The 14453-nt window shown below is 35.6% G+C and overlaps 1 protein-coding gene across 1 annotated transcript in view; it reads left to right on the forward strand.

Moving 5' to 3' along the window:
• The window catches only part of FERRY3 (FERRY endosomal RAB5 effector complex subunit 3), a 51346-nt gene that overhangs the window by 8734 nt on the left and 28159 nt on the right, over positions 1-14453 (forward strand). The window contains exons 4-6 of the mRNA XM_012556897.2: positions 3826-4007; positions 7925-8024; positions 8488-8609. Coding sequence (XP_012412351.1) covers positions 3826-4007; positions 7925-8024; positions 8488-8609 — 404 coding nt within the window. The remainder of the gene's footprint in view (positions 1-3825; positions 4008-7924; positions 8025-8487; positions 8610-14453) is intronic.

A 14453-nucleotide genomic window follows, 5' to 3' on the forward strand; every position in this document is an offset into this window, starting at 1 on the left:
AAAATAGGGTAGTAGGTGAGACAGAAGGCAGCTAAAGCATCTCTGCAGGATATGGGTAAACTGCGTTCAGTAACCTTGAAGAGAATAATTGGAGTATCAGTAAAGGGGTGAAATACCATGATGTTTAGGGGGGTGAAATACCATGATGTTTAGGGTAATACCAGTTACCTACGACTATGAAGGATGAGCTCAGTTTTCTGTAAATGGATTTGCTGGATATTTCAGATGCTAACATTTAAATCATGAAAGTTTTACCTCACTCACCTTTTGGTGAAGATCTTTTAAAAACATACTGTGCATTTCCTTGCTGTCTTGAACACAGTATATAAAATTCAGTTCTAACTCCTTGATGACCCAGGGTCATCATTATAAATGTAAGTTATACTGTACAGTAAGAAACTACTGAGAAGGGAGGTCTGTTTGTCCATCGCTACAGAGATGTACTGAATGTGCCGCTTTGATATGAGGGATTTAAGTTGTAGAGGACCATTGCCCCTGAGGTACAGAGCTGTACTTTGATTGATGTATGTGTATAGTATAAGGAGGTTCTGATGGTTTACTGAAGTGTGTGTGGCTGTTAGTCCCTACTTGGTAGGGCCATTCTACTTTGTTCTGTGTTTCCGTTTCTTGTTCCCTGTCAGAGAGTCAGTTGCTTCTAATCACTATTTTATCTTTTACTATTGGGTTAAATTTCTTTTTTAAAGTAATGAAAGATAAGCTTAAATAGATAAGGAAAGCCAAACAGGGCCAACCCTTGGCAAAACTGTGAAGTAGGCTATTTATTTTTGGTAGTGCCCTATTTGCCATTTCAGTATTCTTCCCTTCTTCAGACTCTTGTATTCATTCATTCAGCAAATAGGTATTGAGCACCCATTTCATATCAGATACTGTGTTAGGCACTTGGGATACAGCAAAAGACAAAAGAGACACAACCCTTGCGTTCATAGAGTTTACAGCCTAACAGAGGAGACAGATAATTAAACTCAGCGGAATGTGTTAAGTGCTATGATGGGGTGCTATCAGAGAGCTACACTACAGAGTGCTATGAGGGTACAAAGCAGGTACACATATTTTAGCCTAGAGAACTCAGGGAACACTTCCCAAAGGAAAGAGTAATTAAGCTGAGGTCTGAAGAAATGGGGGAAATAGCTAGGTGAAAAGTGTGTGGTAGGGGAGTAGAGAAAGAATATTCTAGGTAGAGGGTATAGCATATGTTAAGGCCTGGAAGTGAGCCAGTCCATGGCACATTAGAAAAACTGAAAGATGTCTAGAATGGCTGGAGAAAAGTTTTGCAAGCCATCTTGAGTTTTGCCTTTATGCTAAGGGTAACGAGCAGCTATTGAAGGAGTTTAAGCAGGGAATAAGATGACCATATCTGCATTTCAGAAAGATTCATGATGCTCAGTGTATTAGTGTGAAGAATGGCTTGGAGAAGAGAAAAGTTAAAATAGGTTAGAAGACTGTTACAGTTAGAGATAAGAAATAATGAAAGCTTAGACTAAAATAGTGGTAGTGGAGATAAAAAGAAGATAATGGTTACTTTTTATTCATATATTTTATTTATTCAATGAATACTGTATGTGGGTTCTGTGCTGGGCATTGGGAATATATCAGCAATTCAAATCTGGTTTGAATTTTAGGAGTTAAGCAGCTCCTGATGCTACTATGAATGGATGACTGAGGTGGAATAGAGAATTTATTAAAGATAGGGGATTCAGGGAACTAAGAAGGCAAGACATTGTATGGGTTGTCTATATGGACATTGAAGTGACCCAGGATGATGGCAGAATTTGGGGCTGTGAACTGAGTACCAAAGCTTTAAATGAAAAAAAATGAAAGAAAGATAGGTAAATAAAGATGGCCCTGAGAGATAAGGGGTGCCTAATGGTTAAAGCCTTAAAGAAGCCAGGCTTTGTGCCTGAACGTGGAGATGGAGAAATAACAGCCCAGATACCAAAGAGGTTTCTCTTTGCAGTCCCTTACTCCGTGCCCCAATCCTCTCAGCTGTGAATACCGCCTTTTTAGTATCATCTGTCTGGTGAGGGAGTGGCGTGAGTTTCAAGAAAAACTCTGCCTGGTTTCTCTTGTAGGTAGCTTTTACCTAGGCTTGCCATAGGCAGAATTTAAAATTGGTGCTGCAAATTGATATAGTTAGGCAATCTGGTTAGTGGAGTTACAGAATGTCTAGAGTTATGTATGGCCGAACAGATCTCTGCTTTCTTGCACTGGCTGCTTCCTACAAAGTTTCACCCTGAGCTTGAAGTTAATTTTGAACAGAGGTTAAGTCACGTGGGCTGATCATAATTCCTAGAGCTGTGCCAGATTCTAAAGATGTAGAGCAGTTATCAGAATGAGACTTCAAGCGTCCAGAGGCATAGAGTAGATGCAACCAAAGTTCTAGACTCAGCTAGTCTTCTTAAACTCCTCCCTCCTGACCGAGGAATAAGGTATAAGTGAAAGAGAACAAGGGGAGAAGTTTACCTATTGATTGGCCAAGTTCAAGATTTCTTTATGAGTTTATTTTGTTATTAACCTGAGTGATGTCGTAGGTCCCAGTTTTTAACATTTACTTTGGTAAGAAAAGGGAAGAACAGATAGTTCTTTTTCACAAATATCTATTTTCAAGCATCAATAATGGGAAAAACATTGAACTGCAATGCAAGTCTTTGTTTTATTTCCACTTTTGCCATTAAATTGTATGATCTTTGGCAAGAAATTTCTCAGCTTGTCAACTTTCTTTAATAACACTGTCTGTCTGATGGGTTGAGGTGGCTGTCCTTGGGACAGGCATTTGTACCTCCCAGGATGTATCTGTGTGTGCTGAGGACATCCCCATTTTTGCCTGTCTCTGTGTTTCTGTTTTTCTTGCTTATCAGTTCTTGCTTAGTCACTCTTTTTATCATTTTGATAGCTACTGTTCTCATATACTTAAAAACACATGCTTACATTAAAAAAAAAAAAGAATGCTAGAAAAGGTCAAAATAAGAAAATTGCACATTTTCCTTGATACAGAAATCCTTGTGCTTGACTGCTAACCTAAAAGTTTGTGGTTTGAACCCACCCAGTGGTATTGCAGAAGAAAAGGCCTGGCTATCTGCTTCTGTTAAGATTACAGCCAGGAAAGCCCTATGGAGCAGCTCTGCTCTGACACACATGGGTTGCCATGGGCCGGAAATTAACAACAACATGCATGAATTGGGTTTTCCAGTTCAGTGTATCACCACACATGACCACATCCAAAGCCAACCAATTGCCATCGAGTTGATTCCAACTCATAAAGACCCTAAATGTAGCCTATAAAACCTTTTTTTAGTAGTGTGTTTTTTGATAATGAAAAGCTTTTTTACTGATTCTGTAATTAACTCATGCAAATTATCATATTATACATTAAAATATAAAGAAAGTAAAGGTTATCAGAAATCCCACTGCCCTGAAAAGCAACCATTAGCATTTTGTTGACCATCGCTTCGTGTGTGTGGTGTGTGTGTGTGTGCATGAGAGTGTGTGTGAGTTATTTTACAGAAATAGTATCATCATACTTATTTTTTTTTAATTGAAGACACTTCCTGTCCTTTCCTCCACTTAGCAACTCACCCTCATCCCTGCCCCTGAGGTAGCTCATTAACAACTTAGTTTATATCTTTCCATATTTTTTCTGTACTCATATAATCCTCTGTGACACATATACATGTTATATACATGTGTGTATGGTCTTTCTGTCCATGTCTGATGTACAAAAATGGGATTATGCAATACATACTTTTGTAGTAGTGTGTTAAATAAGAATACTGTATTATGATGTAAGAATGGTTATGTATTTTGTAGACCACATTAGAGCATGCAAGGCCTGAAGAGCCCAGCTGGGATGAAGATTTTGCAGATGTGTACCATGACCTAATCCATTCTCCTGCCTCTGAAACACTTCTAAATTTGGAACATAATTACTTTGTCAGTATTTCAGAACTGATTGGTGAAAGAGATGTGGAGCTGAAAAAATTACGAGAGAGGTATTTCAAATTTCTTGCAATATAATGGTTAAATGTTACATTGTCAAATATGATGGCCTGCAGAACAATTTGTTTTCATTTTTGGTAAAGTTAAAGAATAAAATAGAAAAATCTTTAATATTAGAAATTAATTTTATTATGTTTAAATTTGTAATTTCAACTGAGTGTCATCATAGATTTGTAGAACTCCACAAATGATTTTCCTGAAATAAATTATCCTGACCTTATATATTCTTGTTTCTAATAAGAGGAATAGCTAACATCTGTTGAAGGCTTGGTTAGGTCCAGGCACTGTGCAAAATGTCTTAGATGCCCTGTGTCATTTGATCCTCACTACAGCCCTTCTATTGTTATCCCTGTTCTGCAGATGAGGAAACTGAGGCTTAAAGAAGTTAAGTAACTTGTGTAGGGACAAGCTGGAACTTGCAACCAGAAAGTCTGATTCCATAGCTGTTAACTACTCTGCCATGTGTCCCTTTTCAGTACCTATTTGTTACCCTGCTGTGTAATTAGGTCCACAGTCTTTTTCAATCCATTTTGTAAGTTTATTTACATTAAGATAAAAATGATACTAGGATTATTATAAGAAATTTTAATTAGACATAAATTCATTTTGTATGGATTATTTACAGTACACAAACAATACTTTTATGATTTTTTTTTCAGAGTAAGTAAAAATTGCTAGCATTGTATATTTTAAAGCATGACTTTCCTGGCATAAATTGTAATATGAACTCAGGACACACTCCTTCTAGATATTCTATTTTAATATTGCAGAATTTGATAACATTTATTACCTTAAGAACACTTATTTAAGACTTTGGGTATACATGACATCAAGATAAATTTTTTAGTGTTACTGATGTAAAATTTCTTTAATTGTGAGGGTATATGAGGGCCCAACCACATTTATTTTTTGTGACTGATTTAATAATTGTAATGATGTGCTGATTTGCTCCTGGCTGTCAGTTTCCCATTAGAAAACAGTGGGACTAGCAAAATGAGAGTAATCTGTTATGGGGCTGCCATAGTTAAGAAAATTAAAAAAAAAAAATCATAAGCAAATGAATTTAATCGTTTTTACTGATGGATACTCTCTTCTCTATACCAGATTGGTATTTTTATTATATTGCATAGATTTATAAAGTTTCATAATAATTCTACTCCTCTAGATCTTTTATCCTCATATCTAGTAGTAAAAGTGTTAGAACTCTATGTCTAAAATGATGTTTTGAGACATTTGTCACTTTTTATAGGCCTGGGTTTGCCCACTAGCTGTATTGAAGCAGTTTATTGCTTTCCAGATGTGATGCCTGCAGAATGGGTAGTTGCTACCAAGTAAATAGTTGAAGCAGTGTCCCCAGGGAAGACGAAAATTTAATTTTCATCTAGTTCTTTATTTTGTAGCCAGTAAATTGCAAATGTATTTTGAAAAGAAGAAATTCAAAATTAATTACTTAATACTAATTACTTTCTGTTGAACATAAAATTTGTTTGTTTTTTTCCTACCAGAGATCCAAATAATATAGGCTTCAACTCATTCTGACTCTGTTCTTAGATCTCAGGTTTTCTGGGACTACACTCCTTCTGCCTATTTAAGTATATTGATAAATTCCCATCTTGTCTATTTACACTTCATATCAACAGCCATTACTAGTGCTTTCATTCACCTGGTGAGCTACTGTACTGCCTACTCACTGTACCTACCAGAAAACTCCATCAGGACTCTCAAGTATCAATACTCCTGTAATTGTTCTTTTCCTAACTTAGAAAATGATTCCTGTTCTATATGACTCTTCACCTTTTGAGAAGCTGAATTAACTTACCAATTATCTGCATTTACCTGTACCTTATTCTGGTTTTGTTTTTTGTTTTCTTATTGTGGAACAGTTTTTTAGTAGGAGTTATTTTGTTTTTTGAAATGTCCTTTGGCCAAACTTCTTGATGGGGCTTTGCTCTTGTTTCTTTCTAAACGTATACATGATATTTGAGCACATCATTTTTGAAACAGTTTTATACTTTATTTTTCATATACCCAAACTGTTAGCTTGAAAACAAAAAATAAGCTATGTTCTCCATGGTAGATAAGATTTCTTTAAGTCTTTTCAGGATAACATAAAGTTGCCAGAGTTGTCACTTCTGACATATTAAGCCAATATATATTTAAAATTTCTTATCAAATAGAATAAAAATTCCTTTCATCTTAATCGTAGGAAAAATAGTTCTATTGTTAACTGTATCATTAACTTGCGTTCCTGACACATTTAGGGTGAAATAAATGTTAGTGAAATTTTATTTTTTGAAATCCTATTTATTAAAGTTTTTTTCCCCCCTCACTGGAAATTTGCTTTTTTTAAGCAAACCAGATTCAAGATATTTCTTTAAACTTTAAAAATGACAATGATGTCTTTTATCCACTAGAGGGAACACGTGTAATGTAAAATATTAATATATATTTATATATGTTTGTATTTATTAATGTTTAGCAGCTATTTCTGTTTCTAAATAAAAACTTCACTTGCAAGCATAATCTTCACCTGACCTGTAGTAGGTATTAAGTAGTTAACAGAATCACCTGCATTAGAACTAAGTAGGAATTAAATGATACTGAATATTTAATACTTCAATATATATATAGCCTGTGTGAATGAGTTTCATTTATCATATACCTGTAGGAATCTTAATCAGTTATTATAAATAAATACAGATTCACTTTAAGAAAAAATTACTTAAATTATTTAGAATGATAGTAAATTCCTTTTAGTTCATGTCTATATTTTGTTCTTTCCAATCTGGTTTGAAATATGTATAAGAGCAAAAATTTTTTTACATTTATGTTAGAAGATAATTTTTTTGATTTGAAATTTTTCAATGAACTTATTTATTAAAATATAGCATACATACAGAAAAGGGAACAAATTGTAGCTATACAACTCAGTACATTTTCACAAAGTGAGCACACCCACGTTACCATCACTCAGATCAAAAAATAGAATATTCCCAGCCCTGTGTGAGGCTCCCTCATGTCCTCTTAGTCACTACCCCTTTCCTCCCGTAAATAACCATTATCTGAACTTCTGACACCATAGATTATTTTTTCCAGTAAGGAAAACCATTTTTAATTTCTACACATTCTTTCTTTGGATAAATGAAGAAGATAAAACTAACATATCTTCAGAATGTATTTTGCCTTCCTCCATAAAAGGAACTTTATGACTTAATAATTTTTTTCTTAGAACCTAATTGGCAGCTTCTGATTATAAAATAAACTTTTAGAGGTTGAAGTCAGTTTAGCCCATGTAGAAATAAATAGAAAATGTATTTAAATTGGAATTGTAGAATATCTTTGAGAAAATCTGCAGATAAAAAGAGGTCTGTATTTTTAAACATTAGCCGTGGTAATTTACAAGTCACTTATATTTTGACTATTTTCATTTATGCATTAAATTTAGATTAAAATTTGGCTGTACAGATGACATTGTTGATAGTACATGACATTATCATCATTGGTTCCATATCTCAATTTCCAAGGATTTAAAATGCTTTCCAGGTATTATAATCCCCACTGCTAGACATATTCCTATAAAATAAAAATTTTATTTTCACTTTGTAGAGATTATTGAAGGAATCCCTGGGTGCTGCAAACAGTTAAGTAAGAGCTCAGTAGCAGAAAGGTTGGTGGTTAGAACCTACCCAGAGGTGCCTTGGAAGACAGGCCTGGCAATCTGCTTCTGAAAAGTCTCAGCCTTGAAAACCCTATGGAGCAGTTCTACACTGCACACATGGGGTGACTATGAGTTGGAATCAACTCAGCAGCAACTAACAACAACAAAAACAGAAATTGTTCAATGAATCTAAAGTAGCCATATACCTTGAAAGTTTTATGAATATATCTGATCTACTGATTTACATTTTAGACAGGGCATTGAAATGGAAAAAGTGATGCAGGAATTAGGAAAGTCATTGACAGATCAAGATGTAAACTCACTGGCTGCTCAGCATTTTGAATCCCAACAAGTAAGTGAAATACATTGACTTTTAGCTGTACAGTTACATTTTCTTTCTTTCTTTTTTTTTTAAATTGTGCTTTAAGTGAAAGTTTACAGGGCAAATTAATTTCTCATTAAACAATTAATACACATTGTTTTGTGACATCGGTTACCAACCCCACAACATATCAACAGTCTCACCTTCTTGACCTTGGGTTCCCCATTTCCATTTGTCTGGCCTTCCTGTCCCCGCCTGCCTTCTCGTCCTTGCCCCTGGGCTGATGTGCCCATTTAATCTCATATACACGGTTGAACTATGTGTGTTATTGTTTGTTTGATAGGGCTGAAGGGTGATCCTCAGGAGTGACTTCAGTACTGAGTTAAAAGGGTGTCCGGGTGCCATACTCTCAGGGTGATAAAGTTACTTTTTTTTTTTACTTATTTGTTTTTGTAAAAAAAAACTAACCAGTTGGCATACTCTCTATTTATAGGACTTAGAGAATAAATGGACAAATGAATTAAAACAATCAACTGCTATCCAAAAGCAAGAGTATCAGGAATGGGTGATAAAACTTCATGAAGACCTAAAAAACCCCAACAACAGCTCCCTCAGGTATTAATCATGTACTATTCATATTACACAAAAGTTAATTTTTAGTAAAAGTTTGTATTTATTGGAAATTGGACCTTTTAATTTTAAGTATTGTTAAGTTGCTGATGAAAAGTCAGGATAATTTTATGCTTCTTTTAACACCTCTTGTGTTATAGGCTTTATGTGAATTATTTGGCGGAGGTGAGGCTTGATTGGTTTAGGTTAAAATAGTGATTTTCTCCCTAGAACTTAGCTTTAAAAATCTTTTAGAAGCATATATCTAAATACACTGAGTATTATCTCTTATTACTTTAAATTGACTTCTGTTCAGTGCAGTAAACATTGAATCTCTGCTAAATGCCAAGCACTAAGCAGAGAAACAAAAAAGATACCTGGCCTTGTGGAGCTTATATTCTAGTAAGAGAGACCAGACCAAATCCATTGCTATCAAGTCGATTCCGACTCATACAGACCAACCTGTAAATAAATACTGTATAGACTGATAAGTGCAGTAATAGAAATCTATACAAGGTACAGAAATAGTATGCAGGACTTTTATAATCATAACTTGTATGGCACCATTTGTCCTAAATGTGTTTCTCATATTGCCCTAGAAGCATGACTGTGCCTGTGTTATTTCCTGGTTGTATACTCATATGGTGCCCTAGTGGTACAGTGGTTAAGAGCTATGGCTGCTAACCAAAAGGTTGGCAGTTCGAATCCACCAGCTGCTCCTTGGAAACCCTATGGGGCAGTTCTGTTCTGTCCTGTAGGGTCGCTATGAGTTGTAGTCAACTCAATGGCAGTAGGTTAGTTAACAGGTTATACTCATATTTGAGAGTTTCTTTATTCTTTCAAATCCTAAACTATATTCATTTAGAAATATACTGAGTATGATATAATTCTATTTGCAGCATTTGCTAGTACATGCTATAAGCATGTAGAAATAACATTTTTGTTTGTATAATATCCATCTCCCCCACTAGTCTTGTCTTGAGGACAAGACTCATGTCTTTTTTTCCACTGTTGTATGCCCAGTGTCTTGCCAAGTGCTTAGTTCTTGATACAGGCATGAGACTTGCTCAGTAAATAAAGTGACTAGAGTTTTCCTTTTCTACCAGCTATATATGAAGGTTCCAAATGCTTCACATCCTCATGAATACTTGGTATTTAGCCATTCCAATAGGTTTTGCCATTTCCCTGATAGCTAGTGATGTTGAACGTTTTTTCGTGTCTTATTTTCGATTCATACCTCTCGTTTGTGCTTTCTTATTATTGAGTTGTGAGAATTCTTTATATATTCTGAATACAAGTCCATTATCAGTACATGTTTTACAAATATTTTCTCCCAGTCTATGACTTGTCTTTTCATTTGCTTAATAGTGTCTTTCAAAGAACAGAAGCTTTTAATTAAGTGCAGTTTATCAATTTTTAAAATGGTTTGTGTCTTATCTAAGATGTCTTTATCTAATCCAAAATCACAGTGATTTTGTCCTATGTGTTCTTCTAGAAGTTTCATCATTTTAGGTTTTGTGTGTAGATATATGAATCATTTGGAGTTAATTTTTGTATATGGTGTGAGGTAAGAGTTCAGGTTCATTGTTTGGCATATAAATGTTCGCTTGTTCCAGCCCCATTTGTTGATAAGACTGTCCTTTTTCCATGAAATTACATTGACACATTTGTCAAAAATCAATTGACCATTTATGTATTGGGTAAATTTCTGGACTCCCTATTCAATTCTATTGATTTTTATGTGTATCCTTATGTCAATAATATCTTGTCTTGATTATTTTAGCTTAATAGTCAGTCTCAAGATCAAATAGTGAGTCCTCTAACTTTTCATTTTCAAAATCATTTTTATCATCCTGTGCAGTCTGATTTTCAATATAAATTTAGAATCAGCTGATCAGTATCTACCAAAAAAAAAGCCTCTTGTGATTTTGATTTATATTGCATTGAATCTATAGATCAATTTGGGGAAAATTGAAATCTTAATAATATTGAGTCTTCTAATCCATGAATATGGTATATATGTCCATTTTATTTAAGTCTTTTTTTGATATTTCTATGTTTTATAGTTTTTAAGATACATATGGTACATATATCTTGTTAGACATATACCTAAGTATTTAATTTTGGGAGGATGCTATTGTAAATTGTACTATGATATTAATTTCAACTTCCAATTGTCCATTGCTAGCATATAAGAAGGAGTCCTGGTGGCACAATGGTTAAGCTCTCAGCTGCTAACCAGAAGGTTGGTGGTTCGACCCCACCACTGGCTCTGCAGGAGAAAAGACCTGGAAATCGGCTTGCATAAAGATTACAGCCTAGAAAACCCTATGGGGCAGTTCTACTCTGTCATATAGGGTCACTATACATTAAAATCAACTTGATGGTACACAACAGAGTGTAGGAAAACAATTGATTAATATATATTAATCTCATACCCTGCAACCTTGCTAAACTCACTTATTCTAGTAACTTTTGGTAGATTCTATGGGATTTTCCACCTAGACAGTCACTTCCAGCACTGTATCCATTTGTTGAAACATCTCAATTGGTATTCCTGGAGCCTTGTTTTTCACCAATGCCTTCAGTGCAGCTTAGACCTCTTCCTTCAGTACCATCAGTTCCTGATCATACCTACCTCCTGAAATGGTTGCATGTTGACCAGTTCTTTTTGGTATAGCGACGCTGTGTAATCCTTCTATCTTCTTTTGATGCTTTCTGCGTCATTTAATATTTTGCCCATAGAATCCTTCAATATGGCAACTCAAGGCTTGAATTTTTTCCTCAAGTCCTTCAACCTAAAAAAAGCCCAAGATGTTCTTCCCTTTTGGTTTTCTAACTCCAGGTCTTTGCACATGTCATTATAATACTTTACTTTGTCATCTCGAGCTGCCCTTTGATATCTTCTGTTCAACTCTTTTATTTCATCATTTCTTCCATTTGCTTTAGCTACTCGACATTCAAGAGCAGGTTTCAGAGTTTCTTCTGACATCCATTTTGGTCTTTTCTTTCTTTCCGGTCTTTTTAATGATCTCTTGCTTTCTTCATATGATGTCCTTGATGTCATTCCACAACTCATCTAGTCTTCGGTCTTTAGTGTTCAACACATCCAATCTACTGTTGAGATAGTCCCTAAATTCAGGTGGGATATGCTCAAGGTCGTACTTTGGTTCTTGTGGACTTGTTCTAATTTTCTTCAACTTCAACTTAAGCTTGCATATGAGCAATTGATGGTCTGTTCTGCAGTTGGCCCCTGGCCTTGTTCTGACTGATGATATTAAGCTTTTCCACAGATGTAGTCAATTTGATTTCTGTGTATTCCATCTGGCAAGGTCCACGTGTATAGTCACCAAAGTTTATGTTTGTTGAAAAAAGGTACTGGCAGTGAAGAAGTTGTTGGTCTTGCAAAATTCTGTCATCGAATCTCTGGCATTGTTTCTGTCACCAAGACAGTATTTTCCAACTACCGATCTTTCTTCGTTTCCAACTTTTGCGTTCCAATCACCAGTAATTATCATTGCATCCTGATTGCATGTTTGATCAATTTCAGACTGCAGAAATTGGTAAAAATCTTCAATTTCTTCATCTTTGGCCTTAGTGGTTGGTGCATAAATTTGAATAATAGTCGTATTAACCGGTCTTCCTTGTAGGCGTATCACTGACAGCATTGTACTTCAGGATAGATCTTGAAATGTTCTTTTTGATGAGGAATGCAACACCATTCCTCTTCAGGTTGTTATTCCGAGCATAGTAGACCATATGATTGTCCGATTCAAAATGGCCAATACCAGTCCATTTCAACTCACTAATACCTAGGATAGCAATGTTTACGTGTTCCGTTTCATTTTTGACGATTTCCAATTTTTCTAGGTTTGTACTTTGTACATTCTATGTTCCGATTATTAATAGATTTTTGCAGCTGTTTCTTCTCATTTAGAGTCGTACCACGTCAGCAAATGAAGATTGAAAGCTTGACTCCATCCACGTCATTAAGGTCGACTCTACTTTGAGGAGGCAGCTCTTCCCTAGTCGTATTTTGAGTGCCTTCCAACCTGAGGGGCTCATCTTCCGGCACTATGTCAGACAGTGTTCTGCTGCTATTCATAAGGTTTTCACTGGCTAATTATTTTCAGAAGTAGACTGCCAGGTCCTTCTTCCTAGTCTGTCTTAGTCTGGAAGCTCAGCTGAAGCCTGTCCACCATGGCTGACCCTGCTGGTGTTTGAAATACTGGTGGCAGAGCTTCCAGCATCACAGCAACATGCAGGCCTCCACAGAACAAACTGATAGATGCGTGGAGGTATCTCTCTTTAGAGGGGGCTTTTTATTCTTTGGAATTCCATTTATTTGGTTGCCTTGTTACCTCAAATTTCTAATGGAATCAAGAAAATTATGATTTTGTAGATTATCTGACTTTTTCTAGCTGTTAGGGTGGAAACGATATTCTCTTGTAGCTTCGTACATCCTGAGATGAAGGTATTTTGTTAATATAAATTTATTTTTAGGTTTGAATTTACCATATTTACTAATGAAGACGATTGGTGAGACTAATGAGGCTATTTGGACTAACCCAAAAAATTTAAATTCAAGGAAATGGATGACTATTATAGACTTATATCATCTTTAGTATACCATGAAATTTGAATTGAATAGTTGTACAGTTATAGCAGTCTCCATGGAAACCTTTCCAGGGGATACAAGAGCAGAACAGAGCAGAGCAAAGAGAGGGAAAAAAAAAAAAAACCTGTTGCCGTCGAGTCAATTCCAACTCATAGCGACCCTATAAGACAGAGTAGAACTGCCTCATAGGGTTTCCAGTGAGTGGCTGGTGGATTCAAACTCCCAACCTTTTGGTTAGCAGTGGAGCTCTTAACCACGGCGCCACCAGGCTCCTACCAAAGAGAGAGATTCTTTAATGAGAGGAAAATGCTGGGAGGTAGGTAAAGGAAATGGTAAAAATAAAGGTTGTGAAGATATCAAAATGAAACTTCACCATATTTTTTTATTTTATTTAACTTTTAAAAAAATTTTCATTGTTGTCTTTTCACCTATTTTCTAGTTTTGCCCTGGTACAGGATATATTACAGGTATACCTCGTTTTATTGCACTTCGCTTTATTGCGCTTCACAGATATTACATTTTTTACGAATTGCAGGTTTGTGGCCACCCTGCCATTGAGCAAGTCTTTCAGCGCCATTTTTCCAACAGCATGTGCTCGTTTCATGTTTCTGTGTCATATTTTGGTAATTCTTGCAGTATTTCAAACTTTTTCATTATTATTATATCTGTTATGGTGATCTGTGATCAGTGATCTTTGATGTTGCTGTTATAATTGTTGGGGCATCACAAACCGAGCCCATATAAGACAGTGAACTTAACAAATGTTATGTATGTTCTAATTGCTCCACCGACCACCATTCACCCTTTTCTCTCCCTCTCCTTGGGCCTCCCTATTCCTTGAGACATGACAATATTGAAATTAGGCCAGTTAATAACCCTGTAATGGCCTCTAAGTATTCATGTGAAAAGAAGAATTGCATGTCTCTCACTTTAAATCAAAAGGTAGAAATGATTAAGCTTTGTGAGGAAGGATGTCGAAAGCTGAAATAGGCTGAAAGCTAGGCCTCTTGCTCCAGTTAGCCAAGTTGTGAATGCAAAGAAAAAGTTCTTGAAGGAAATTAAAAGTGCTACTCCAGTGAACACACGAATGATAAGAAAGTGAAACAGCCTTATAGCTGATATGAAGGAAGTTTTACTGGTCTGGATAGAAGATCAAACCAGCCACAACCTTTCCTTAAGCCAAAGCCTAATCCACAGCAAGGCCCTAACTCTCTTCAATTCTATGAAGGCTG

This window comes from Trichechus manatus, unplaced genomic scaffold (assembly GCF_000243295.1).
Source record: "Trichechus manatus latirostris isolate Lorelei unplaced genomic scaffold, TriManLat1.0 scaffold00081, whole genome shotgun sequence".
NCBI classification, from domain to species: Eukaryota; Metazoa; Chordata; class Mammalia; order Sirenia; family Trichechidae; genus Trichechus; species Trichechus manatus.